Below are 27,986 nucleotides of genomic sequence, written 5' to 3' on the forward strand. Positions count from 1 at the left end.
TCAGCTGTTGTAGAACTTATGTGTTACAGCCTCATTTAACAGGTTACAAGTATTAATACATTGCATTTTTGTAGAACACTTACAGTTCCCAGCCTGGTCTGCCATCTGCTGAGCAAATTGTACTGGCTCTTGCTGGATGACCTTTTGGAGCAGAGAGAGGAAAGAGCAAAAAATCCCATTTGGTTTATCTGAAGATCATTTTTTAAAAGAAATTCTAAAGTTACAGTTCCTTACCAGTGGTGAGTGTTGATTGTCCTTGGGGGCCCAGACGACTTGGTAATGCTGGTTGTCTTAGTACAGGAATCTGACAGCCCTTGTGAATAAATGCAGACAGCTGGCAAATAAGCTCTACTAAAATGCAAGAATCGCTGCAAATGTTGAAACAAAGCTTACCTTCTCTTCCAACAAACTGCTGATTGACAGAGATGAATATGTAGACGCTTCAGCAGCAGTCACCAGAGCAGCAGGAGGTGTAAGAGTCAGGAGTGGTGGTGGTGGCAGTCGCAGCTGCTGTTGGTGCCAAACCTGCTGACGGTGCCTTTTTCTGTAACCGGCTCCATTTTTGAAGTTGCTCACAGCCTAGAGGCAGAAGAACATTTACAAAAAGGTAATATGAAACTTCAGCAGATACACGAACAAAAGCCTCCACAGAGTAAAATTACTTGTGTAAGTAGCTGTAAATGCTATCAATCCCAAAAGAAATCAATATGCCGATACATGAACACATCACATTAAACACTGATACTAGTGATTGGTAACTCAGAGCATCTGTATTCAAATTACTGCCGTGTTAACACAGAATTTGAAAGTGAGTCAATCACCTTAAACAAAAGCGTGACCTGAATTTGCCAGATTGTCTCCAAGGAGCTGTAAGCTTCTGTGATAACAGATAATGTACTGGAAAGGTAAATTTAGCCTTATTCAATTCAACCTTGCTTAAGCAGATGTAAATTAATATTTCCTTCCCTTTCAGCTTTTGACAAAGAGCCTATTCTTACAAGCACTTTACGTAAAAGTCATCATGTTACCCGGCGTAGGCACTTGTTGGCCACGAAAGCATCAGGCGAAACACCTGTCTGATGACACTCTGGGCATCTACGTTCCTCAGATTCCAGTAAGGCTGTTCTAATACCTGTGTATAATTAGAATAATCAAAATAGCATTTAGCCAAACTAAGGAAGTTTTGGGCATTCTAATCAACTATAAAAACACTTATATGATCAACAGGTGAATATGGTCTTGAATGGAGAGCAGGAAGCTATAAAGGTTCAATAGCATAAAAAATTTCTAGTATGCAGCAAATAACTCTAGAGTTTTGGTATGTCACTCTTGTAACATTTGAAGATGTAGAGTAGGCTGTGTCTTGATGTTTCAGCTAGTCTTCTTCCCACTACATAGTCCAGTGAGAAGTCCCCACCTTCAAGGTTAATGAATAAAACTTGTCTCAAAAAAACAAATAGTAGGTTCAAAAAACCATTACTAGGTTCGAGTTCTGAAGATTTTAACCAACTCTCCCGTGGAGAAAAATGGGGATTAAATGCCTCTAACTATCCATTTGTTGCAGACCACCATAAATCACCAGAGTTGGCTATATAGTTTTGCATGAGAGAAAGGGCTGTGGGCAAACTAAATGCACTCAATATCCAATACTGCAATCACCTGCACAACCAGCCACTCCTCTCATACTCGTCCTTCCGCATGTAAATTTAACTAAAAAGCTATTTATTTTACTATTCATTTATTTAACTATTAAAGCTCTCTGCCTTTTTTTCCCTTTATAGGAGAAGAGCCCTTTCCTGTTCAGGGTATACTTAAGTATAAAACAGAAGTGGTAACAAAGTAATTTCGCTACCTCCTCTTTCTGCTTTCAGAAGAGCAGATGTGCTGTTTTGAATTAACAAACATGGGAGTTCACACTTACATTCATCACAGTAACTGTTTCCACAGCAGGGAATAATAGCTGCATCAGTCATTATCTCCTTACAAATGAGACATAAAAGCTCATCTGGAATAGGAGCATCTGAGGAGGAAGAGGATGGCTCCTCCAGTAAAAAGGGAGGCTTTTCCTTCTTCGTTCTAGCATAAGCTTCCCTGGAGGAGGGGAAAGGGGAAGGAAAAAGAAACAAATTAAGGGTGGGTAAAGGAAAACTTTTCCAAGCTTTGGATATTATGAAAGGAAGACAGGAGATGGAATTCTTCTCACTCCACATTAGCCTTCTAAAACATAGGCATTTAGTTGAAACTACTTTTCTGTAGCCACCACACCAGAATAGGGAGGGGGGAACAATTTTCCCGCTGCAGAGCTCTCCCATTCAGTGGATCAACAAAGAAATTAGCTCAGATGAGAAAAATCATTTCTTGACAGCTAGAAATCAGGTGAAATGAGTCCCACCTCTCCTCTGCCAGAGGGTAAATGTAAATTTCAGGCGCAGGGTAAACTTAGTCTCCCAGTAATTACATTTTATAAGTGGAAGAAGTCCATGTTACAGCTTCTACGAAAGGAGGTCCACGACAGAAACCCCAAAGTGCTACCAAGTGCATTGTAAAACAGCCACTCTTGTCAGCACACAGCAGTGTTTTCTTAGCTCATAGCAACAGGAAATCTGCAGCCTGTTTCACCCGTAAGACCTAATAAAACTCAGAGGGAGGAAATCTCAGCCCAACAGCTATTTGTTCAACTCTGCAAGAAGCCTTTGAAACACAAAGCAGAAGCCAAATGAGCTTCCACAGAGAACGACTCCCACTGTAACCACTACCAAAATCTTTTGCAGAAATACAGGTTCTTAGCATACCACAAGCTTAACCAAGTTCCAGGGGCATGAACAGTACGACCACCCTATTTTAACATTACAAAGCATCACAGATTTTGAGGTTCAGATACAATGACAACGCTTCCTCCCTCCTCGTTACAGATGCAGGTCAACCTCGTTGCACTGCCACTCAGACATTTACGCACGGTTTCTCTCGTTCGCTTTTTGGTCGGTCCAGTTAATTCCATACTTACACATTAAGACATGGTATTGCGTATTTTCCAGTTTTTGCCAGCATAACACCCTTCGTATTGGGATCTTTCACCTCCACCAAGAGAGTCCTTGGAATTCCCGTGCTCTTTTTCATTCTGGGCACAGACCCAAAACTTTCATCCTATTGAGACAAGAAATGCAGACATACCGCATCTTAAGACCCACACTTAAAATGACATTTCAATGATTATTTTAAGCAGCAAGAGCCCTTAATCCTCTCCTTTCACCTAGCGGAAGGGTCGCTCAACTAAAATAATGCTTTTCCTAAATGAATACAGCCAGGATGTTCCAAAGGCTTGAGCAGTGTTTTGAACTCGGTCGACATTCTTTGGCTTACCCTCAGGTTCCTTAAGGGTGAAACAGCCCTTAGCTCACCATCCACTCAGAGAAGAGACACAAACCTGCTCCTCCTCCTCCAGAGGGCAATTCAGAGGGAGAGCTTAATTCAGTGCTCTGAATCGCTCACTGGGGAAACTTACATTCACCATCTCTATAGGAAGGCTAAATTCATACCTCATGCATGTACATTCAGTGACTAACTTTAAACGGCATGAAGACGCAACCAGAGGCTTGTCTAATTAAAACACACAAATGTTCAGTAGATGGGGTCAACAGAAACATCTATTTATACAAAACACTAAAAACTATGAACTGTCACTAAAAAGAGTTAAAACCAGAAACATTCCCAGTAACATTGAAATGTACAAAAACACGCATGCAAGTTCACAGAGAAAGATCTATGGACACATTTCATGTCCATGACCTAGAAAAAAGAAAATGTTACGTTTCTAATCCCAGGTTTCCCTTGAATTCTGAAGGGCTTTGCAACATTGCCAAGCTCTGTATTTCACCCCAAGAGAAACAATGCTTCACGTGAGCATTCATGTACTTGTTACCTAACTGCCAGGGTAAAACAATTAAAAACCAAGTAACACCAGAAGTCCCCCACAATCTTACCCCAGTTGTTGGGCAGTTCTTTATGGAATGGCCAGGTTTTCTGCAACGATGGCAAGTATATGATGATGGAGGTGGACCCAAGGGTTTCTTCATGTAACTACAAGATTTTGGGGAAGAAAAGAACAAGGTGTGCATGTGTCTCTCTTGTTCAACCAAACACCTCTACAGTTTCTTCCATAACCTTCAAAGAACAGATCTAACATTATCAACACTTACTTGGTTGGATCATATTCAGGGCCGGACTGTATCATCATAGCTTTTATTTTATCCTCTTCGGAAGCATTGGCTTCAGCCAGATTGGCAGTCTGTTTAACAGGCAATTATTTGACATGCACATCAGAAACAGGTTTAAGCCCACACAGCCAAGGACAACACCGCTCACCCAGTCCTGTAAAGAGCAGCACAACACTACCTGAGGTTGCATGACAACAGCTGCTTATGGACAATACCGTTGTCCTGAAGATGTTCTGGGGAGCCCTTACACCGTTATTACATGGTGTTTGCGTGCGTGTTAACCTACTTGACAAGAGCGCTCTTGGGCACTCAAAACCTTAGGCTCTGTTTGTACCTTACAGAAAGACTTGCGTAACCAATCCAATGGTCTTCCAGGTGGACCGAAGGCATATGTAGACACCATTACACGATCCAGTATTTTTAAGGTGATTTTGAAGCTCCAGCCTCTTTGAAGAAGACATCCACTGTACATTTAATTCAGAAAGATGCACGCAAGTATCCTTATTTACATTTTGCAGCATTAAAGGGACACACAACTTTTTGCTTGCTGAAATGCAGCTTCCCACACAGAAGCATTAAAAGCAAGCAAGCTTTTTATAATCCCTCAGCAAGACAAAAGATACTTGTCACTACAAATTTGACCATCATGGCTGGAGGCAGTCCACACTGCATGTTTCCCCCTCTACTAACTTCTTCACATTAAGTGACTTAACTACAGGAAGCACAACCTGCATTTTTTTTCCAGTTGGCTGTGTCCTTTTCACATACAAATTGTAATAGCAACCTTATGCAGAAATAGGCCTTTCAAATTATTGAAGCCAGCTGTTTTTTCAAAGTAGCATTTGTTCCAATGTTTTCATTTCACTAGTCCAGATCCAAGCAGGATCTAAGGGAGAGGCTGTAAAGGATGTGGACCTTCAAGCACCTAGCATTCAGATCAACCACTCATGGTTCTGTTTTTATATGCGTTCATTCACAAAAGCAACCAGCTAGTTTCAACATTCTATTAAATGGATGTTTCATAGACACCATTGTGTTCTCCACAGATCAACACCTATGAAATCATTTCCTTTAACATTTACAGAAAACTTTACAGATACTTGACTAATTTCTTTGAACCCAAACAGTTTACAAAACACATCCAAAACCCACAACTCATTAGTAGGAACAGACCAAAATTCAAATATGGCATTTCACACGTAGTAATAAGAAACCAGAAAACTCTTAACACATCACCTCCATGCCAAGTCAGCCTGCACTAAAGAGGTTAGAGTAAGTAACAGGTTTGAGCTGCTTTACATTATGTTCCTGTATTTTTCTGGAATATTGAAATTTTCGCAAAAGCTTAAATGTGTACACCACAAGGACACTTCTTCATATTTTAAGAGTAAAATTTGGCATAGGTTTACAGAACCAAGGACATGTTTAGGGACAGCACTAATGGAGACCAAGTTCTTTTGGTGGCTACCTTCCAAACATTATTTTTTTTTCCCTCCAGATGCACACAATTTAATTTTTTCAGTGAGAGGGGAAAGAAGGGACCAGTGTGAAGAGATTCCTCTTTCTTGGAGATGAACTCCAGCCTTCATTTTCAGAAGAGAGAACTAGCTTCTCTGCACTAGGCCCTGTCCTCTCTAAGCTTTGTAACTTTCAAGACTAGTTATTTCATTGGCGAGCACTATGCCTTTTCACAAAGTGCAGCCAGTAGTGCTTTCCCAGAGGAAGGTACACATTGTTGAGTAAAAAATGCAAGCAGTTCCATAGCAAAACATGGCATTACAGCAGTTCCAGAAGGTCACATCTGCTAATATGCCACATATACGCATCGGTGTATTCCTAGAAACAATCAGGTACACTTTCACACTTGACACAGGCTGCATTCAAACAAATTAGTTTATGTTGTCTACTGTCTATATACTAGTATTTATGAAACTGTGCAGCATTAAAAGAATGGATCTGTAACTTTAATGGCTAGAAATTCAAAAACAGCCATGCAATTGTCCATGTTACAGAAACGATTCTTTTGGCTGTTGCACGCTCCCCCCTCCAAATGGCCGTAACTTACAGCCCATTCAATTCCTCTGTAAAAACTGTTAGTTTCCAATGCAAAATTAATGAAACATATGAGAAATGGTGAACAGCTTCTGAAATGCTGCTTCTCTGTGTCTGGAAGATGCTTAATAGTGCAACATTACGTTGAGGCTGATAAGGTACTCCCCTTCTATCTTCCCAAAGTGGGAACTACTCTTTACAGGCTAGTACCAAAATAGACACACATTTTAAAGTTAAAATTACTACTTTAAATTAATAAAAATTAAATTAAAGTTGTGTTTCCATTACAACAGTTATCCAGCTATAGATCACAGTATAAGATTTTAAAAAACTAGGCAAACACTTTTTTTTCTTAAAGAATTTGACAAGACTATATACATATACCTTAGCAAGGTGGGCCAGAGAAAGAGATGCAGGAGACTCATCTATCCGTTCACAAAAAATTAAACACATATTCAAGTTCTAGAGTCAAAACATAGCAATAGTTAACGTCTACTGTAGTCTGAAAGTCTGCACTATATCCTCTGAGTGCCACTGACAGGGGCACTGCCAACCCCGTGTAATTTGTGTTTGCTCAAAACAAAGTCCAAACCTATGGCACCTTAAGAGTGCCTGTGTGGTAAATGAGAAGAAACTAAAATACCCAAACCCGCATGACATCAACTTACTGCTCCACAGTATCTCAGAGAGAGACCCTTGTCAAAGGCTCACATCTGTCAATTTTCAGCTACAAAGGATTTCAGTTTATTTCAGAAGGAAGCATCACTACAGGAAACTTATTTGCAGTGGAGCTTGTAAATTAATCAGTTAACATCTCATCACTTCTAAATGCACACAGTTATGCTTTTATGAAGGCAGTAGCTGCCTGGCAAAATCAAGCACAGGCATATCGGCCCTCCACCATGAACTCTGCCCCTCCTGTCACGAAATTTAAAAATGCCAAACTCACCATACCCCACAACACCCAAATAAAAACACCAAGCCAGAACATCAGCCATGAAAGTAAACCACCACTTTGTCTAGAAAAAAACCCGACTGCTCAAATTAGTGAAATAAAGGTGTTTCCCATGACAGAGCAGCCTACAAAAACAGAGAATACTGATGTCTTGTATTTTATTAGACCACAGGCCATACTATCCAAATGAGTTTGGGAAGTGTGAGAATTTAATATTATGCTCCTTACTATCAGAGCCAAACCAATTTTTAATGATGATGAAAACACGGAGTCAGAGCACAGTCCTGTAATTTTTTTCTCCACTGCAACCACACTCCTCCCTCCCACCAACCTCCTGGAACACCCTGCAGGAGTCAAGCCCTCAGGCTACTAGTTTGTAATAGGCTGCAGTGTTTACTGAGAACTAACAGTGAAATGCTGCTTTTCCACAAGTAAACAGGTTAACACTGTTCCTTTTTGTTTCCTTTGTTCCTTTTCCAGAATATGGAATTATATTATGCCACAAGCAGCAGTGAAGCTTACCCTAGCAAAACATGATCAGAAAGACACCTGAATCACTGCTTATTAGGTCTTCAGTTGTTCAAAAATGTAGAATAAAGTGTCACGGCATAAACTGAACAGCTCTCCTCAAGACGTCACTAAACGGATCGGAGGAGAGATTAAAACCCTTCCTTGGAAAAAAGCCCTTGTCCTTTATTACCTAACGTAGTGGAAGAATTCAAGGGAGCAGTTTTAGCAGACTCTGGGGACAAAATATTTACGTGCAAAAGATGTTTCCTCACTCCAGTTACTCATGTCTTCTCTAGATGTTTAGGAAAGCACAGACAACATTACTCTAACACTAACCAAAACATTCTTGAAAACGTGACTTTGGAGAGGAGCACCCTGATCTGGAACAAGAGACCTTCTTTCCACTGCAATTCTTACCAGAAGATTCAACTCTCCTTCCCTTCACAACATTTGGTACCCACCCACTTCTGTCAAAAGGGAAGTCTGATCAAGTATTTTGAAGCTTCATGCCCCACATGCCACTCTTCTTCACATGTGGAAAAACAGGCCTATGTTCTCTCATGGCAGGCACAACCATTATCACTTTGTGGGTTTTCAGAAGCAAACAAGGAATTAGGAAAGCTCTCTATTGGAGCCTGGCATTAAACAGGCTAGTATTGACCAGTACCTGAAACATAACAGTTCATAGTAGTTCTTGTATTTTTTTAGGAAGCCGTTATTCTATGGCCTGCAGGCAACAGTCTGATTTCTTAAAGGAGATGAAAGCGCTCCTTGCTATGAACAGTTACCAAAAGCAGCAAATAGAAAATTAATGTACTATTTAGGACGTTTGCCCAACGGCCATCTTCCAATGATCCTACATTCTTGTGTCTTTGGTTCTTTCCTTTAAATTTCTACTGAAGTATTTCCTGCCAGTCCCTCCAATCGGTCAAGTAGAAACAACACCTCCATGAAACTTGTACACAAAACTAAGGTAATACTGCAGAAGAATTGGGGAAAAAAACCCAAACCAAAAAAACACCCAAGGTAACCAAATAAAGAAAACCCTCAAAAAACCAGAATCAACAGTCAACGTATCAACTCCCATTTCAGACAGAAGACTAAACAGAAACTCACATAAAGCAAGTGGGAAAGGGGACAGAAAATAGGAGGAAAAGGCTAATCTCACTGCTGGAGTGCTGCATTTAAATTACAGTGGTTTCCTAAAACCCAATAGCTTGGTTAAACTGAAAATTCAGCCAGGAAGGATCACAGCTGTGCTTGACGGTGCTAAAACAATGCGCATGACTCTCTGCATTTCTGCAGCCTCTGAGGACTAATACCAACTAGAGCTCCTTGCAGTTACTGAAATAGGAATACGAAAACAAATAGGACTCACTTTCTTGATTTGCCAGTAGGAACAGTAGGACAGCAGCACAGATTTGGAAGTGTAGAATGACAGCTAACATAAGAGCAAGACAATTAAGAAATAGTCAAAGTATAAGTTTTTGTGCATCCTTTTTAAAAAAAAATCTGGACTGATTTTAACATTGCTGCTTTACTGTTCAACAATAATTGGCAAGCCTTCCCAGTGATTTATTCAGACCACACTAAGATCCAGGTTTTGCTTTGAAATACATGCAGAAAGATGTTTATTCAAAATAACAAAACAAAAAACCCCACACACACTTTAGAACAAGTCCTGAGTTAGCTTTAAGAATAAAACTAGCTGTGCCTCCAACACTAGAAGCACCTGAGGCTGCAGTGCTTTTACTCTGTGTGTGAGAGGCGGGGGGGGGGGTGGGCGGAGAGGACTTGTACAGAGAGATGCAAGGCTTCCACCCTCCCTATGGCTACCCACAACCCACATCAGGTACAGTCAGAGCAAACAAGAAGGGAACAGTTTTGCTTTGTCTTCTTTTTAATTAGTTCTAACTAACACTAAGTCTTCCCTCCCACTCCAGGATTTTTCCTTTCTTAAAAAAAAATTTTTTTGGAGACATCTATCTAAGCTTATGGTAAGATGCTACTTAGAAATGTAATACAAAGACACCAGGGAACACATGAGGCTGAAAGAATGGTAACCTTATTGATGAAGATGTGATTTATGTTTATACACAAGCTAGTAAACAAGGAGAAAATTAACTCTTTCCAAGAAATAAAACCCCATCTCAATTAGATCAAATACTATAAACGTGGTTTACATAAATGTGTTACATTAACTGCTAGGGTCACAGGGCTCACAAGGAGAGGCTTTCATGTCCAAAAAGGAATTTGAACCAGTCAGTGATAGAATTATGGATGTCAGGTTTAGGCTTACTGTTTTTACACCAACGTACAAGATGTTTTCCACTTTAAGTTCATTGTATACCATTCCACGAGAATCAGAGGCTGTATTCTTCACAGAACACAACCCCAGAGCTCATGAATTTCTAGATTAAGTTACCCAAACAGCTGATCAAGGGATCAGATCCAATGATCCAGGGTTAGTGCAAAGCCTCACACCATTCTAGTGAAGAAAAAGCAGTTAGACTTCAAGATGAAAAATGAAAACCAACAAATAGGAATTGTTACATTATAAGGGCTATTTTGAAAAGCACAGTTACACCTAGCCTTCGACCCAAGTCGCAAATCCAGATCTACACCATTACCGGTTAGGTATGTCCTGGTGTGACTTCTCTCTAGTTTAGCAGCCAAATGTCAGTGTTTTCTAACCTGAAAAAAAATGCTGCCCCTTTTCCACATGGAAATTCAGAGTGGGGGTATATTAAAGAAAGGCTTAACCTTTGGGAAGTCAAAGCAGCATCCAACCCCGAAGCCACCCAGATGCAGAAAAGTACTGCAGGCAGAAGTTCAGAAAAATGACAGGGATTTTACCCACAAATACACCAGGCTCTAACCTTGTGCCAAAATCAGTACACTGGGGTTTAGATATTTTCATTTGCAGACAAACTATTAAACTACACTGCTTCATCAGATAGAGTGGAAAGATCAAATGCAGAACTTCCAAATACCACTTTGCGTAGCAACCATATTTAAATCCATGGCAATCTCTTGAAGACGCACATGTACTCAGAGGGGCCCAAATAATATCACTTCAATGATACACTTTTAGGAACAAATACCCAAGCATTTAAGGACATGAAAAGGAAACATTTAGCTGTGCATGACTATCCTCAAAATGTAGGGGATATGTTGGTTTGGGTATTTGTTTGGACCCCCAGGTCAAAAGTAAGAAACAGTACCAAGTTTAACCACAGTGGTTTCTCAGTGGGTTTTGATAACATTTTGAAAACCCATTAGGCAAAAAGAGTATTTAAAAAAAAACCCCTAAGTGATATAATGTGGAAATGGCAGAAAATTCACTCCAAACAATTTGGATTGCAAGAAACAAAAAGCACAAAGCAACCTACAAACAAAACAATGTACAAACATACGCATTACTAGCTATACACAGATGCAGAACATGGCACCATGTTCAGTTGTGCAAACCTCGGACCTACACGATCTAAAAGCGATCATACATTACCGGTGCAACACAAAGTCGTACAGGAAATATTCTAGCATATTCAATGTGAAATGCAATGCATCACTAGGCACCAATACCAATATTTACATTAGAACTGTGCAAATGATGGCATTACCCAGTTTTTCCTATGCCGAATCAAAGACATTGTCTTTACAACATAGACCAGGTTTTACTGGAATACATAATTAGTTAATGTTTGGAACATGAATACAAGGCCGTGGCCTTAGAATTAAGAGCAGTGTGTAGAAAAAAGTGTGAGATTGTGTTTTTACATACTGCTTTTGATGTTCCACTCACTGCCTCAGTACGACTTCTGGAAGAAGAAAAGAAGGTGATCAGAATTTCAAGTAAAGCACTTGTACCCAGCATAAAGCACTGACAACAGATTATGAAACCCGAACATCAAAACATTATGTTCCGATAGTCTAGGGAATGGGGAAATGTATTCATATACCTAAACTGTTCTCTCTTGGCACATTCAGTGCAACTAAAAAAAACCAACAAACCAACCCAAATCCCGTTTCTACTTTGTCACAAATTAAGATGTACAGTTACAGAACACAACAGTGCAAGAGGAAGTCCTCAGGTATTTTGTCTCTGCTGCGTCAGTATCAAAAAGATGACGTCTGTCTCACAGCTTGGTGTTCTTCAATAATCAACTATCAAAATACAGAGGCAACTTTAACCAATCTGTACATATCTAGTATTACAAATGGGTACCAGATACAGTACTTTAATTTCCAAGGAAGAACACTGACGTTCTAGACACTTTGAAGTGCAAGTGTACTTCAGAGAAAACAGTCAGTCATCTGACAAAGAAATAACAAAAACGGCAGCAGCACAGGCTTTAGAATAGAGTTTCTTTGTGAAAGCCCAAGCACTGTATTCAGAGAGCTACTACATTTAGCCATGAAAGTGCCAAAATATTAAATGTGTTACACATGCAATATTGACTAAAAATAGTAGTAGAAATGTCACCTGAAAGCAGTTTCTGGGGTTTGGTGTGATTTAGGAGCCCTGTGCCAAAAAAGAAAAGGTCTTACTTGCCAGAATTTGCTTTAGGATAATCTTGAAAAGGCTACGATCTTTTTGGCAATAGTCATTACATTTGAAAACTTGCTGAGATTCCACACACTTATTGATCTCTATCTGCATGCCACTCATCATGAATCAGACGTGCAGCCCTTGATCTAGTTAACAAACAATTCATACGTCATCCAAAGCGTCCCGTGAGCAGAGACAATTCCACGGCTGCTGTGGAATTTACGTACAAACAGAAAGGCTCGTGCTTCCTGCCACTGCTAGAATACCACCAGGCTCGCAAGTACAGCCACGTACCTCCTGAAGATGAGGAAGTACAGGGAAATACTGTAGATTACCGCACAATGGTTTCTTCATCCATTTACCTTGAAGAACATACAACAAGGGGAGTAACGCGTTTTTGAAGGCCTCTCCACCGTTCTAGCGTACATTCCTCGTTCCCAAACATTAACCACTCTACCAGTTGTTTCTGCAATGTTTCCAGCTGAAGGAATAGAAAGCTCATCTGCCTGGTTCATTTTCAACACTACAACAGCAGCGCCATTCTTTCCTTATCCCCACATCCAGGTCTTGGTTTGATCTTTGATGCCAGCAGCATCTCTCCTCTCATTTCAGGGCAGTATTAAGATACCAGGAGAGAGCGCCAGCCAACCAGAAACGGAGGATGCGTTGACAAGGCGGCACTAAGCACACATATTTAAGTTAAACATGGCCAAAACAAGGCCATCGTTATAAGCACAACACTGTGGCGTCCTGAATTCCTAGGTAGTGCCTGAAAGCACTGCAGCAACTACTGAAGGAATATACCCAAAGTTTACAGGCAGAGTCACAGCAATCAGGGGTTTTTGCTGGCAAATGCTTCACAGGTACCAGGATGCTGCTGTACTGTTTTTTCGAGACACACCGTAACTCACCAGTCTACGTTATTGACTGAGAACCAACATGAGAAAGACATGGCAAAACCACAAGCTAATAATACCTACTAATTGTGGGGGAGAGGCGTCTCTTTAAGAAGGCTGGAAAACATGAATGTTCAAACAATGCTAATGTAGCTGAAAACACACATGACAGCAATAATCCTGTAGTCAGCATTGCATGTGGATAGCTGTAATTTTAACCAACACATCCGATTCTCTGTCCTCCAGAAATCTGAGGAATATAGACTGAAAACCTGGAGCACGGATATCAACTTAGGGTAAAAACAGATTTAGATAACTAGTAACGCTTGGTAACGTGCTGAACTGCTTAGTGAGTTTCAAGTTTGGAAAGGGTTAACTATTCCTTTGTTGTACTCGCTCAAAAGGTGATACACATTAGGAGAGTGTTCTTTTTCTCTTGCCTGAAATGGACATTGTCCTTAGGAAACTAATAGGAATCACTTATGAATGGAACTTCTGGTTTGCATGGTTTGCCAGCTGGCAACCCTTGGTCTTTCCTCTGTGTCTAGTACGCAAAACACCCAGATTTGGGGGGTAAGATTACCTGCCATATCCCACCCTGCCTCCCCCAAATGCAAGAAATAGTCAAACACTGACTATCAGACTCTTCTGAGGTGGGAACAAATTAGAACTTTACACAGCAATGCCTATCTGTCTTTACTATAAAAGCAATCAAATCAAACACATAAAATAAGGAATCTCTCCACGTAGAGGAAATGAGATCTACAACTTGGCTCTCAAAGAATCAACCCCAAGAACAAACCCAATGGAATCATCTTAAAAGCTACCATTGTTGCAGTTTGAACCCCATCTCCCAGCAGCCCAAAACATGTAAGTCTGCTTTGGGACAGATCTATTAAAATCTAGCCCATGACAACAAAAATTAACAGCAGCTTTAACAAGAAAGATACAATCTGAATGCCTCTTGTCAACTAATATCAGTTTGAAAGTTAATGCACTGAAACCCCTAACCAAGAATACAATGCTTTACGGATACTTACGTAACACAGGTTTTGCTGGTGACTTTAACTCCTCCAGCAGGGATTCTCCTAACAATTACCCATGAGTTTCTACGAATCAGGGCATTACCATCTGTGTATTCTGAAAACAACATCAATACAGAAAAAGAATCTGCCAGTTTACGAGAACGTATATCAATACATAATTACACAACATTTCAGAGAATCCCTTTACGGATAGAAAAGCAAAATCTGATATGTAACATTGCGCTTTTATGGTCCCAACACACTGAAAGTACATTTCAAGAAACCTTCAGGTTTGATCATCAAACACAAGCAGCACAATCTTTTTCATGTTTCTAAAATGGTTGGAATGCCAACAGCAAAATGGTCTCAAAGGTCACTGAAGCGGAGTCTGCTAATGCATGAGGTTCTTCCCTGATCTAGCTTAAGTTGCTTTTGCTTCTGTTAGGCTACAAAACCAACAGAGCTTTGGAGAAAAACCAACCACAGCAAAGTCTCACCTGCATAAACCAGATTCTGAAGTCTGACTAGCTTGCCCTGCAACAAGAGGCCCTCAGCTAAAGCATGACAACTCTGCGCCATTGCTTTCGTAGCTGTTAACTACCTCAATTCCCCCGTGCTGCTAGTGCTCAAGACTGACAGAACACAGAAGAGCGCCTGCCATCTCCGTCTATTCCTTGGAGCTTAATCCATCAACACCACCGCTTCTCAGCTGCTCCGCGCTCTACATGTCCATGGAAACAAAACCGGCAATGCTAGCATTTGGATCAGAGAAATTTGGGGGGGGGGGGGTTGAGCTTGCTTTCACAAGTAGGGCAGAATTGGCTCCAACTAAAGTGCTATCTCCCCTCTGAAGCTTATCATCTAGTTTGAATTAACCCAAGGGACGTGAATTGGATGTCAATAGTTGTGGATGCCCCGTCCCTGGGCTTTTGAGCAACCTGGTCTAGTGGAAGGTGTCCCTGCCCATGGCAGGCGGGTTGGACCTAGATGATCTTTCAGGTCCCTTCCAACCCAAACCATTCCCTGAGTCTAGGATTCTATGAATTCTTGCGATTCATTTTCAGAGCAGAGAGACTCAAACAAAATTCCTTATGACGACAGCCATGAAAAGCCTTTTGAAAAGAGCGTGTGCCTGAAGCTACCCGTGCTTTGCCTGGGCTTACACCATGTTAGTCTTTGAAGAGGAGGAAAGCCTTCTGACCGTCTACATAAGGCCCAAACAAACAAAAAAACAAACTACCTGAGACACTTTGACTGTGTAAGCTTAAAATGCAAAGATCTCTCCATGAGAATGGTTTTTATATTGTCCTTATACAAGCTGGATATGACTAAATATTTTAAATCACTATCAGCAGCCGTTCCCTGTAATCTGCCTACAGTTTTAAATATTACAAGCTCTTACCTTTGCAGACCCAATCAGAACAATGGTCTGAAAACCACAGATGCTGTATATCTAGTCAAGCTCTGTCAGGGTGGTTTTGCTCAGTGATCACAGACGCACAACAGGAATATTTCACAATTTATGCTTCATTTTTCAGTATATTATTCCTACAGGCGGGAACCTCTCTTACCCCAAAACTCACCTACCAGAAGACATTATTTCAACAATGAAATGAAAATGTTACTTCTATTTCCAAAGGACAGAATGCTTCTTCAGAAAACTGAGAAATCATTTAGCTGAAACTAATTCCTGATCTTCCCCCCTAGGGAAAGCGAACAGCAAGTTTCCTCTGGACTTCCGAGGAGGTTCAAACTGTGGGAGAAAGGACTACTAATGATGAAAACAGAAGCTTTTACAGAAGTCATGTATCCTGAAAGCAACCCCTAGAGCTCTTCTCAAAGAAGAAACTCTGACCCTTCCACAGCCACCTGTCAAGAAAGGCCTGCGCTGGGACTTTTTGATGGAGAAGGAGCTGAAGCGGTACTGGGGCCCAGGCAGGCAACTGGGAGATCATGGCAGCTGCAGATCTAGAAGCCCAAACCAGCTGTTTCGACCTGCTGAATGGAGTCATACAGAGCGTTCTTTCTGGGCCAGATCACAAACCGCTGCACTGACATTTCAGACATAGAGGACAAGCAACAGCGGCTCCACAAAAAGGCAGGAGTTTGCTACGCCTGTGCTCAACTGAGGATTGTTCTAGTTCTGCAGCAGATTTACAAGTGGCAGCACCTCGCCTAGGAAGAGACTGTATACATGAGGGCAGCAACCAATGCATTTATTCACAAAGGATGCAAGCCTGCAGAGGTCAATTCGAACATGCCCAACAGTGATGCAAAAAGAGGAATAAGTCCTCTTCTAGCACTTGCTGACAATTCACTGACCATTAGAAGAGAAGCATTGACACCTGCCTCCTGAATAGACTTATCCTTGAATGTGTGTGCGTGTATATATCTATATCTATATCTTGTGATATATGCTTGTTTTGAATTCGCTTGTTAAGTGCACCATGAAGAGAGGTCCACCCATCTAGGAAGAGACTGATATAAAACTGAATTCACCTTAAAAGTCCATCAGTACACATTTAAATGGATCAGCTGAAGAGTGACAATAGCGCGGTGAAGGAAAGGCTTTCTTTGTATAGGACACTTATCTCGGCACCTATTTGTATTTGGTACTGAAGTATCCCACCAGCTTGGGCACCGTGCCAGAGAATTTGTGGAAGAGTGTTTACATACAGCAGAGTCCATTGCTGAGTTAGTTCTGTGAAGGGGCCTGATACCAATTGGCTTTAACGCATTTATTTTTCCGTCGCCTCAATTAACTGAATTAATTTTGGTGATGACATTTTATGAGAGGTGAAGCCAAACAATGTCGCCTAAAAAGTCAACTTTTTTCTTTTTTTAAATAGGGAAGGACTAAATCTGGCGCACTATTCCTGAAGTCCCTCTCAACTTGAATTTAACAGAAGCCAGCTTAGTCTAACAGCTCTCAGAATGAACTGGTGTCTCCCAGCAGGAACCTGTTCCCCATGGGCAGCAGCATCCCCTAGCAGAGACTCGGCAACTACCAGGACCTGCAAAGCAGTGTCACACTGCCTCACCTCGTGACTCCACATCTGCAAAGCGAGCAGTGACGTCATGCCCAACAAGGCTACTTTTCACACTTGGCCAAGCAGCGCTCCAATAGAAACGTTCAGCAAAGCTGGAGGTAACAACATTCTTGATTCCTATTCCCTGATAGCACAACACTTGTTTTACTGGCAGAGATGGCCAGTAAGGGGCTACTGGGCTTTTGTCAATCTGACCTGTCATTAAAAGTAAGGATCCCACTAACTCAGAAAGCTTGCAAAAGCAGAAAAAGATTTGGATGTTATCTCAAAGTCAAGAGCAGAAGAGACATAACAGTCTAAAAGACAAGAAATTTAGACCCAAGGCAAAGAAGTATTTCATGGAGGCAGACAAGTTAAACAAGAGCTACTTTGACTGCTGCCTCATACGGACTCAGAAATCTTAAATCAGCTACTGCATTAGTGTCCACAACCTTCTTCCTGCAAAAAAGTACAAGCAGGTTATGCTCTGCTTCGCACTGAATGCACAATTTAACAATCCCATTTTTAAATTCACCTATACTTCTGAAAAACTGCTAGCTTTAATAATTTCTGTCACATGTATGCTATCAACAGGTTACTGAAAAAAGCTCCTACTTTATTTTACGGCCTGCTTTAATCCACCGTTTGGAGTCTGACAGCCGCGCAAAAGCACCTCTCCGAGCACTATGCAGAGAAGTATTTTCACCCAGATTGCTCTGAAAGGATGAGTCAATAAGATCTGACATACTTGCAGTCATTAATCTGATTATACAGACCGCCTGATGCCTTCATGTCTTATTGGCACTGCTTGCTGCTTCAGCATGTGACTGGGAAAGCAAAAGCAATGCTGGAGGCAACGTGGTAATGTACCAAACGGAGCCTGCCCTAAGCACCTGGCCAAGGGACATTAACCTAGCTGACAGCACACCCCCGAGAGGTCCCAAACCTGCTGCTGACAGAGTCCAAGCAGCTGACTGCCACACAGGCAGTGCATGAGCTCCACTGCAACATCTCGGTTTTTGAATGGGTACTTACATGACTTACCCTCAGCTCAGCCTGGGAAACGGGGAACGCCATACCCTTTCTGAAAGCTCTACACAAGAATGCTGCATGGCAGCCCAAGAATTAATTGCACTCGGAGCTGTCATCAAAGCAATCCCCCGTACTAGCACTGCAACACAAAATGCCACAGTGAAGGACAAGTTGAAAAGTTGCTTAAAGTCTTCTCTAAAATGCTACGTTTGCACAGTGTTGCAGACATTCCAGTAGACACATAGACAGACTGACATCAGCTGTGAGGCCAGATGATTTCATTCACAGTTAGCATGGGGTTTTTCTGAAGACATCGCATTGTGGCACTGCTAAAACTGTCAAGCGCATGCTGCAACACTGAACTCGAGCAAGTTCTGCGTTCAAGAGACAGTCTTCTAGGAGCACTATTCTTCCTTAAAACTATTCATCTGAGACCAGTTCTGAGACCCATTTTTGCTTTTCTATTTTCCTGCATTTCGCCTGATAAGCAGAATAGCACATTCTCCAAGTGTTTGGAGTCAGAATGGTACAGGGCAGGAAAGAGTGTGCAAGAGACCTGCGTTCGGGAGTTTGCAGTTCTGCCACAATACTGTGAGAACATCCTATTACAAAAGACAGGTCAAGAAATCCAGATCAAATTCAAAGGAGGCAAGGTTAAAGGCATCATTCTGGCCTAGAGGCTTTTGGAAGGCAATTCTGCCTTTATAGAACATGCCTCCATAGTAAGCTTGGAAGAGGACACCCACACTTCCTCCCTATTTTTAAAATAGGTCCCAACCATCCATTCTGCCTTCCCAACATCTTAAAAAGAGTCCTTCCTATCATTTTTTTCCACTGATATTTAAAATCCTGTTTCCTTTTAGATGACATTAACATTGCTTCTCCTACTAGATCTCCATTATGAAAAGTAACCGTTACTGAACTGTAAAAGCTCAGAGTGCTTGGAAAAATCTGAGCAAGTAGGTCATCTTCACTCAAGGTTCACTTTGCTCTTTCCAAGATCATTTCAACATTTAGACAGGACTCCAGCACAGACAAAGTTAGAAAAACTCAGTCCTTTATGTCCACATGGAAGAATTCCAAACATCCCTTTTAGGCAGAATATCCTGGTCTACGTTTTCCCTTTACCTTCTGAAGGTGAGCTTAAGCATCTAGATCTGATTAATAAACACTGAAATTCGCGGTTACGCATATAAACCAAAATCTTGGCATACCTACATATTACACCAAAATGTACTCTCTAGCTTTGCTCAGAAAACCACTGGGGGACTTTTGCATTTTCCCATCAAAAACACCCTTACGGAAGCTTCAGGAAGTATCTGTATCACCGATATACCAGTGCAGTGGAGTAAAATGAGTTGAAGACAAAATGAAGTCACCAAAACCACATTTTTTGCTTCAAATTAGCCATCTGTTCTGTTTCCATCACTTTCAGCTTTGTCTGCCAGATTTCTCTGAAGATTTCTTTGAGGTTTGTTATTAAAGGATCTCCTCCCACATTTCCTTATCATTTTAGCTAGAGGAATTCTGGGAAAAAAACAACACTTTTGTAAGCACTATACGTCACCAATCAACCACGCGTTCTTCTGTACCTAGCTCCACGTCTAAAGCACAGATCTGAAGGTAGTTGTCAAAACAGCAACTGCAAAAGAACAGCTCCGTGAGGTCCCCAACACAAGTCACAGCTACCGCTTGTGGCCAAATCACATTATCGCTTCCCACCCCGCTTCATCCCTGGCAATGCTTGCCCTCCTGGTCCCCCTGCACACTGGCAGGATGGGCCCCAGGCTGACTCACGCTATGTGGGGATGAGCCACAAAGGGCAGAGCATGGCTCCCACAGGCCATGGCCGTCACGGGGTCGTCTACGACAACGCCAGCCGGGCAGTCCCCGAGGCCCCGTGCCTCTTGCCCCCACGCACCTTCTTTGGTCTGGGCGTTGGTGATCTGCAGGTCGCAGCTGGCTGCCGTCAGCTTTTCGCGGACCGTGATCTGGAGCTTGGGGTCACGCAGAGAGATGTAGAGGCCGAAGGTGACCGTATCATAGTTCAGCTTGGAGAAGAACTTGTAGTGGACACACGACATGGTCGGGGCCAGGAGATGCCTGCTCCACGACAGCGTCTACCGTGGCAGGTGGAGGCGATGCTCGCCTGGCTCCTCCTCGCAGCCCAGGCGGGCAGGCGGATGATGGGGAGAGGCCCTGGGAGAGACTGAAAGAGTTAATGTCTCAAACATGGCGGTGGGGCAAGTTCTACGTAATGACGAACTCTGCTTAACAACGAACCCTGCACAGCAAGGAACCACAGGTGAAAAGAAGCCAATCGGCACAGATCAGCACAGACATCAGCAACGGGATGGGGACGCCATGCCGGGGGGTGTGCAGCTCTGTGTTCTGCTATGCTGATCTGATATGCTGAGCAGGGCAGCTCACCATGCATGGCCAAAGATCCAACAATGGTCATGTCTGCAGGGAAGGAGGAGTTACTCCCCAAATGACCTCCGAGCCCAGCGATCCATTTCCCGAAGGTTCTGAAAGCACAAACCGCGCATGACGCTTAACTAGCCTAATGAGTTCAAGTGCCCGCCTGAAGGAGGGGCAAGGATGATAAAAGGACACAAACTGAAGCCCCACCAGAACTGGACCCCTAGGCTGACTGGACCAACGCTGGACCCAGGACCAGTGAAATCTTTCTCTTTTCCTTTTACTCCCTCTGCCTTGCTCTCTCTTTCCCTCTCCCTTCCCATAATCCTTACACCTCATCCCTTTAAGACTTAAAACCGCTGACCAAGTCTGGGACTAGGAGTGGATTCAGCCGCCCCTAGGCTCTCCTCTGAGAAGGAGTCTAGAAAGCAAGGGGGTCTGCTCCGAACCTCGAGACTCAACAGGAGGGACCTCCTTCTGCCCTGAATTGATGCATATGGTTACCACGGGTTACACAGTCTAAAACACTCATCTTGTGCTTTGCCTGGGAGAACCAGGGTAAAAGCAGTAGCCTCAAGCCTAACCTGGCACTTGGGCCCTGCATTGCTGCCGTCCCAGTTCTTAAGAAAGGCAATTCACAATTGCACTTGTGACCGGTACCCCCCATGCTCCTGACACCTCGTAGGACGGTTAGCAAAACGAATGCCATTTTATGAGGCAAACAGCCATGCTCTGTGACCAAGCTGGCCACTTATCAGTCCCCTTTCCCCTCTGCACCAGGCCCTGGAGGTCCCGCGCACCAGGCAGACTTCTTCCCCGGCTCCCTATCAGCCTCAAGGTTCCCGGGTGCCAGGCTGACTTTTTCGCTCCTTATGGGCCTCAAAGGTCCCAGGAACCTGGCCAGCCAGGTTCTGATGACCCTGGCACACAACTGGGAAGCGCAGCAGCACGCAGAGCACCGCTTATAAAATCAAACAGAACTTTTTCCCTCTTCTCATCCGAGGGCTAATTGGTGGAGGAAATGAAAATGACACCTTCCCCTCCTGTGGGGCAGAGGCTTTCTGCCTTGATACACATCAAACTGGATGGGAATGGTGCGAACCTCACGGAGCCACGTGGGTCTTCCACCTGCCCTATAGACACCAAACTAACAGCACTTAAATAACGACACTTTAATAATGGGCAGGTACCCACTGGACGCCCAGTGGAATGAGCTGATTTTCCTGCTCTCTCTAACCCACAAACCCTTTAAAACCCCCACTGTCAGCCTGTCATTTCTGTCACGCTGGCACCGGGAAAGGGCCTATGGAAACCCATTTCTAAATGGGGAATCCAATCCCTTGAGCCATCACTGAGTCCCAGACACCCAACCAACCAGGCTGTGATGAGCCCATCGCAGAGAAGTAACAGAAGGACAAACAGGAGGAGGAGAAAAAGAAAGAAGACAAACAGGACGAACTGGTGGACCGCAGGAGGAGGAGGAGGAAGGGAATGAAGAGGACGAGGAACATAGAAAGAGAATGAGAACAAGGAGGAAGAAGAGAGAGAAAAGAAGGAAGAGGAAGACCATGAGGAGGAGCAAGAGGAGGAGAAAGACGAGGTGGAGGAGGACCACAAGGAACAGGTGGCACAGGACTAGGAGCAGGAGGAAAAACAGGGAGAGAAGAAGGATGGGCAAGAGGAGGAACAGAGCACAGGAACAAGATACCGAACAGGAGGAGGAGAACAAACATGCGAAAGAAGAGAAAAGAAGCGGAGGAAGAGGAGTAGGACAAGAAGGAGGAGGAGGAGGTAGAGGGGCAGGAAGAGGAGAATGAGGAAGAAAATGGAGAAGGAGAATGAAGAGGAATGGGAACAGGATGAGGAGGAAGACAGAGAGAAGGAAGAGGAGGATGACATACGGGATGAAGAGGAACAGAACAAAGAGGAGGCAGTGGAGGAGGTGGGGGAGAAAGGGGAGAAGGAGGATGAGAAGCAAGAAGAGGATGAGCAAGAGGTTGAACAGGAGAAGGACGACTAACAGGAGAAGAGGATTAGGGTGAAGTTGTGGAGGAGGAGTGGGAGGAAGGGGGAGGAAGAGGACAACTAGAGCAACAGCAAACAGGAGGACAGACAGAAGGAGGAGAAGAAGGGTAAAAGAATGACAATGAAGAGGAGTAGGAACAGGCGGTGGAGGAAGAAAACCAGGCTGAGTAAGACGGGCAGAAGAGGAGGAAGCAGTGCGAGCTAAATGTTCCGAGGCACACGTACAGCAACGGACAATGAGAAATTACAAATAAATATACTTGGAAACACGTCCCCATGGTCGCCTATTTTTCCTTTTTCCTTTCCAGGTGACACTGGTCAAGCCCCAGGCACCTGCAGCCAGTCGCTGTACACAGCTCCCCTAATGCTGGATATCTGATACACGTTTAATAAAACAACGCACCCCCAGAGGTTTTGTCTGTTCACCTGGAGCTGCGGAGAAGGTGTCTGTGTGGGTGAGGACAATCTGCTTTCTCCCTTTATTTGTTACAACTCAGTAAAAACACTGCAAGATTCAGACTAGAGGACAGCACGGAATTCAAAGGGTAAGCGACCAAGAAGGCTCCAACCACACATTTTCACCTGATTGCCTTAAAAAAACCTGAGTTTGGATCCTGATTGCCCACTTCAGCCTGGAATAGTCCCATTCCTCATCTGAAAGCTACTGCATGCTGGCTGAGGACAGACACAATCCACACAGAGAGCAATGAGAGCTCATCCCTGCACTCCCCTCAGTCACATTTCCTTGGAAAACTTCTTTGATGGGTTGTTTGAAAACCTGTAACTGCAAGAACCAGGAAGAAAACTTCCCTGACGGGTTGACTGGAACTTCCCAGCTGTGGTTAAAACCACCCTCCCGCCGTACTTCCATTTCACAAGAGCCAGCAGCACAGCTTGCGTGGGGGGAAGGCACCAGGAAGACCTTGGGGCCGAGAAACGAGCACAAGCATCTGCCAAGGGAGCTGCGTCCAACCAGGAGCGCTCCCCATTGCTTCTCTGACAACAAAGCCCCGGTGAGTGCTCCACCAGGAGGGAGAAACAACTTCCACTTCTGCAAACCCCTGTTGATGAAAGACTGCCAACAGAGATGGGGCTGTCCAGGAGCACGAGAACCACATGAAGGCCAGAAGAAAGCCAAGGCACCTGCTCTGACCGCCCCCCTCCAAAGCGTGGCGGCCTCCTGTCAGAGAGGAGGCAACTCTACCTTCCCCTGCCCTGCTGGCGTGAAACATCGGTCTCCAGATGTCAGGGCTCGGGCTGCCGACACTTGGCGTACCAGCAGGAACGCTTTGGCCTATGTGCCCAGTGTTCCCAGAGCTTTCTGCTGGCCTTTGCGCAGCTCACAGCCCAGGAAAGGTGCGTCTGGGGCCACCACCTGCTTTTCAGTTTGCCAACCCGACCAAGCCAAACAACCAAAACAAATTTAAACAAATTTAAACAACCAAAACTCTGAACAGTTATGCTGGCCCTTCCTTACATCCTGATTGTACCTTCCTTTGACCTCTAACTAAGCACATTCCCTTCTACCCACAGTCTTTCCTCCCAGACACACAGCTCTCTTACATAAGAAACATAAGCTACAAAAGAAAAAAATAACTGCTTTGGTGAAGACCAAAACACCCATCATTTTCTCAAACTCTTCACTGCCCCATCTGACAGTCAAGGGACAGGATCTCCTAAAGGCTCTTGCATAGGCACTGCCCTGAAAACCCCCCACTGCTTCTCTACCAGTGCACCAAGAGATTAGCAGGGGTTTCACTTCTGAGTCGATGTAGAGAGTTTCTGAAATTAGACAAGTAAACTTTAACGAGGATAACACTTTGCCTTCCATCTGGCAACCAACAGGGATGTGGACCCGGCAGCACAGATTAGTGCGGGCACAAACCACCACCCTACACACAGGGAAAGCACGACAAGTCAGATGCAATATCCAGTAATCGCAAAAAATGGCTCTTGATATCAGTTCTCTGTATGATCACGTTAGTTCTTTTAGTCAGACACAGAAATCAGAAGTGACGTCTTTGTCTTTTGCTGAAGTAGACTTTCAAGTAGATATTGCCAAAGAATGCAAAAGCAACCAAAAAAAAAGGTTAAAGCAGGTACTTGCATCCTCACTAGCTGCATATCATTGAAGTGTTTCTCACATTCTCTTCTCTTCTCTACAGGGTCCCCACTTCAGATGCACTTGAGTTACATTACCGTTAAACACACACCACTAGCAGACATTTCTCTAGACTGAAGGCTGACGGCAGTGTACAAGGACAGCTGTCCTGGGTTTGGCTGGGACAGAGTTCATTCTCTTTCTAGTAGCCGGTAAAGTGTTATGTTTGGGTTCAGCTGGTAACACACTCATTTTTTCAGTTGTTGCTAAGTAGTATTTATACTAAGGCAAGGATTTTCCAGCGTCTCATGCCCAGCCAGCAAGAAGGCTGGAGGGGCACAAGAAGTTGGGCGGGGACACAGCCAGGGTAGCTGTTCCAAACAGGCCAAAGGGGTATTGCATACTGTGTGACGTCATGTGCAGTATATAAACTGCGGGGAGTTGGGCGGGGGCGGGGGGGGGCGAGCTGCTGCTTGGGATCTAACTGGGCATCGGTCAGCGAGTGGTGAGCAATTGTACTGTGCATCACTTGTTTTGTAGATTCCAATCCTTTCATTATTATTAATGTCATTTTATTATTGTTACTATTATCATTAATTAGTTTCTTCTTTTCTGTTCTATTAAACTGTTCTTATCTCAACTCACAAGTTTTACTTTTTTTCCCCCCCAATTCTCTCCCCCATCCTACTGGGGGGGGGGGGGGGGGGAAGTGAGCAAGCGGCTGCCTGGTGCTTAGTTGCTGGGTGGGCTTAAACAATGACAACAGTCCCTTCTGGACATCTCACTCCTGGGTAGAAATCCTAGACACTTCCTTTAAGGAAGGAAATCCAGAGAGCTACAATAAGCTTTTTAAACCAAGCACCGCAAATAACAAGCTGCTGTGGTTTAACCCAGCTGAGATTGACATAAGAACAGTTTAATAGAACAGAAGAGAAGAAACTAATTGATGATAATGATAACAATAATACAATTGCAATAGTGACAATAATAAAGATTGGAATATACAAGTGATGCACAATGCAATTGCTCACCACACACTGACTGACACCCAGTTAGTCCCCAGGTGGCAACTCCTCCCACCCCCACTCCCCCCAGCTTATATACTGGGCATGACATCACATGGTAGGGAATACCCCGGTGGCCACTTTGGCTCAGCTGCCCTGGCTGTGCCCTCTCCCAACTTCTTGTGCCCCTCCAGCCTTCTTGCTGACTGGGCAGGAGAAGCTGAAAAACCCTTGACTTGGTATAAATACTACTTAGCAACAACTGAAAATGTCAGTGTGTTATCAACATTCTTCTCATACTGAACCCAAAACACAGCACTATACCAGCTACTAGGAAGACAACTCTATCCCAGCCGAAACCAGGACACAAGCAAACAGACAGACAACAAATGACAGGTAAAACTCTGAGGAACAAATGACGAACAAAAGGTCTCCCATTCAGTCCACTACCCTTCACGAAACAGACAAGTGGCTTAAAGAAATGCCTGCAAAGAAACTGCAGATGGAAGATAACTCTGGTAAGTCCAGTACAAGCGACCAAGGTGGAAACAGCAGTGATGACCCTTCTCCTGCTCCTCCTACGAGCTCTTCACCTGCCACGTGAAGAGGCAAAACCAAGGATGATCGAATCGGAGCTGACAAGAAATTGCCCCCCCCAAATCCAAAATGATCAAGAAATCTATTTGAAATGCAGATTCACGTCTACTGTCATGGATGATGAACCTCACCCTAAGCACACATTGCGCCTCGAGGTAGGAGCCAAGGACTGCATGAAGTCACCACCACGAGCACATGTTCAAACCCAAAGCATCCAGACCACGCAGACAAACCTCCACCATTTTTCAGCAACGCCTCAAGTCACGTGACACTCAGTCCAGCACTTTACAAAACGTCACTGAACTTAACGATAGCAGACTCCCTGCAGGTTTTTTACTCATGAGCAGAAACCAAAGAGCCACGTACCCTTGGGAAACCCTTGTCCTTCCGTGTGGCTGGTGTCTTCCCATAGCTCTTCCTCAAGGCAGGAGAAATGACCACGAATTTGGAAGTCCACATACATTCAGAAGTACACTTAGTCCTCTGGCAGTCATTACCTATGGGCCAGAAAACCTCTCACCTCTCCCCACAATTGCCCGTCAGTCATCTGGCAGTCATTTTCCATGAACCGCAAGTCCTCCCTCCCTACCTACCTGCCCACTAACCCACCAGAAATGAGTCAGACCGCACCAGAACTGCCACTGCCAAACCTGTGGTAGACATAGTAGACCAGAAATGTTGGTTTCAAGACAGGAAACACAACACAATCCACCAGAACAGCAACAAATCAACCAGAATTAGCACACACAAACCAAAGGTCCCTATCCAAACCCTGAAAAGGCAATCAAACTAAAAAAAAGGACTCTGCGCAAAAAAAGACCAGGCAGACCACAAGATAAGGTCAAAATAGCGTAACCCCAGGAAGCCAGGGCCAACGAACCCAGATCCTCTCTATAACAATAACACGCTTTAATCCTAACTCGCTTCAGCTCTGGCATACCATAACCCTGCCACCCCATAACCCTAGTGGACTGCAACCCTAGCATCCCATAACCCTAGCACATGGTAGCCCTAAGAGAGCAAAAAATTGAACACAAACCCCCTGGAAATCTCTGCCAGGCCCTTCAGGTGGCCCCAGATTTCAGACATCACAACTCAGAAGTGGGAGTGGGACACAGCCACCGGGATGTTGCCAGCATCCATCTTGGCTTCATCTGTCACACCCGGAAAAAGTGCCTGGCCTAAACACTCTCGGGGAGAAAGGCTGAGGCACTCGGAGACTTTGAACCGGCCAGCCATGACTACAGGGTTTCAGCTCACCGTTTCTGTGTCAGAGCCACCAGGCAGATGACCCCGTCCTCCCTGAGACACCGCGCGGGGCACCCGTACCCAGGCTGGATAGAGCCTTTGCTCTACGAGGAGGTGCTTCCTGGGAGGAGGATCTCTCATGAGGGCACTGGCAAGCCCTCCTCAGGCCTGGATGCCTGAGAAACATCCCTGCGCTGCTCCGGATCTCACCAAAACCAGGGGTGGAGGAAGGCTGCTTTGGTGGCCTCCAAGAGACCCAGCTCACCTGGGCTGCTCTGCGGCCACCGGGCACCTTTGCTGTCAGGCAGGTCCCAGCGTTGCTGTC

At 44.0% G+C, this 27,986-nt stretch overlaps 2 protein-coding genes across 3 annotated transcripts in view; both read right to left on the reverse strand.

Moving 5' to 3' along the window:
- On the reverse strand, positions 1–27,984 carry LOC126037447 (E3 ubiquitin-protein ligase RBBP6-like). The gene is made up of 12 exons (XM_049797765.1): positions 27,927–27,984; positions 20,187–20,474; positions 14,220–14,319; positions 11,512–11,552; positions 6,651–6,691; positions 4,197–4,285; positions 3,981–4,077; positions 3,005–3,144; positions 1,922–2,091; positions 1,029–1,132; positions 526–579; positions 1–141 (listed from the first exon to the last, which is right to left on the reverse strand). The coding sequence occupies exons 2-12, from the start codon at positions 20,347–20,349 to the stop codon at positions 1–3; spliced, it is 1,140 nt and encodes a 379-aa protein (XP_049653722.1). The 5' UTR covers positions 20,350–20,474; positions 27,927–27,984.
- Positions 1–27,986, reverse strand: part of LOC126037437 (E3 ubiquitin-protein ligase RBBP6-like) — an 87,639-nt gene that overhangs the window by 4,119 nt on the left and 55,534 nt on the right. The window lies entirely within an intron of this gene.

This window comes from Accipiter gentilis, unplaced genomic scaffold (genome assembly GCF_929443795.1).
Source record: "Accipiter gentilis unplaced genomic scaffold, bAccGen1.1, whole genome shotgun sequence".
In the NCBI taxonomy this organism is placed as follows: Eukaryota; Metazoa; Chordata; class Aves; order Accipitriformes; family Accipitridae; genus Astur; species Astur gentilis.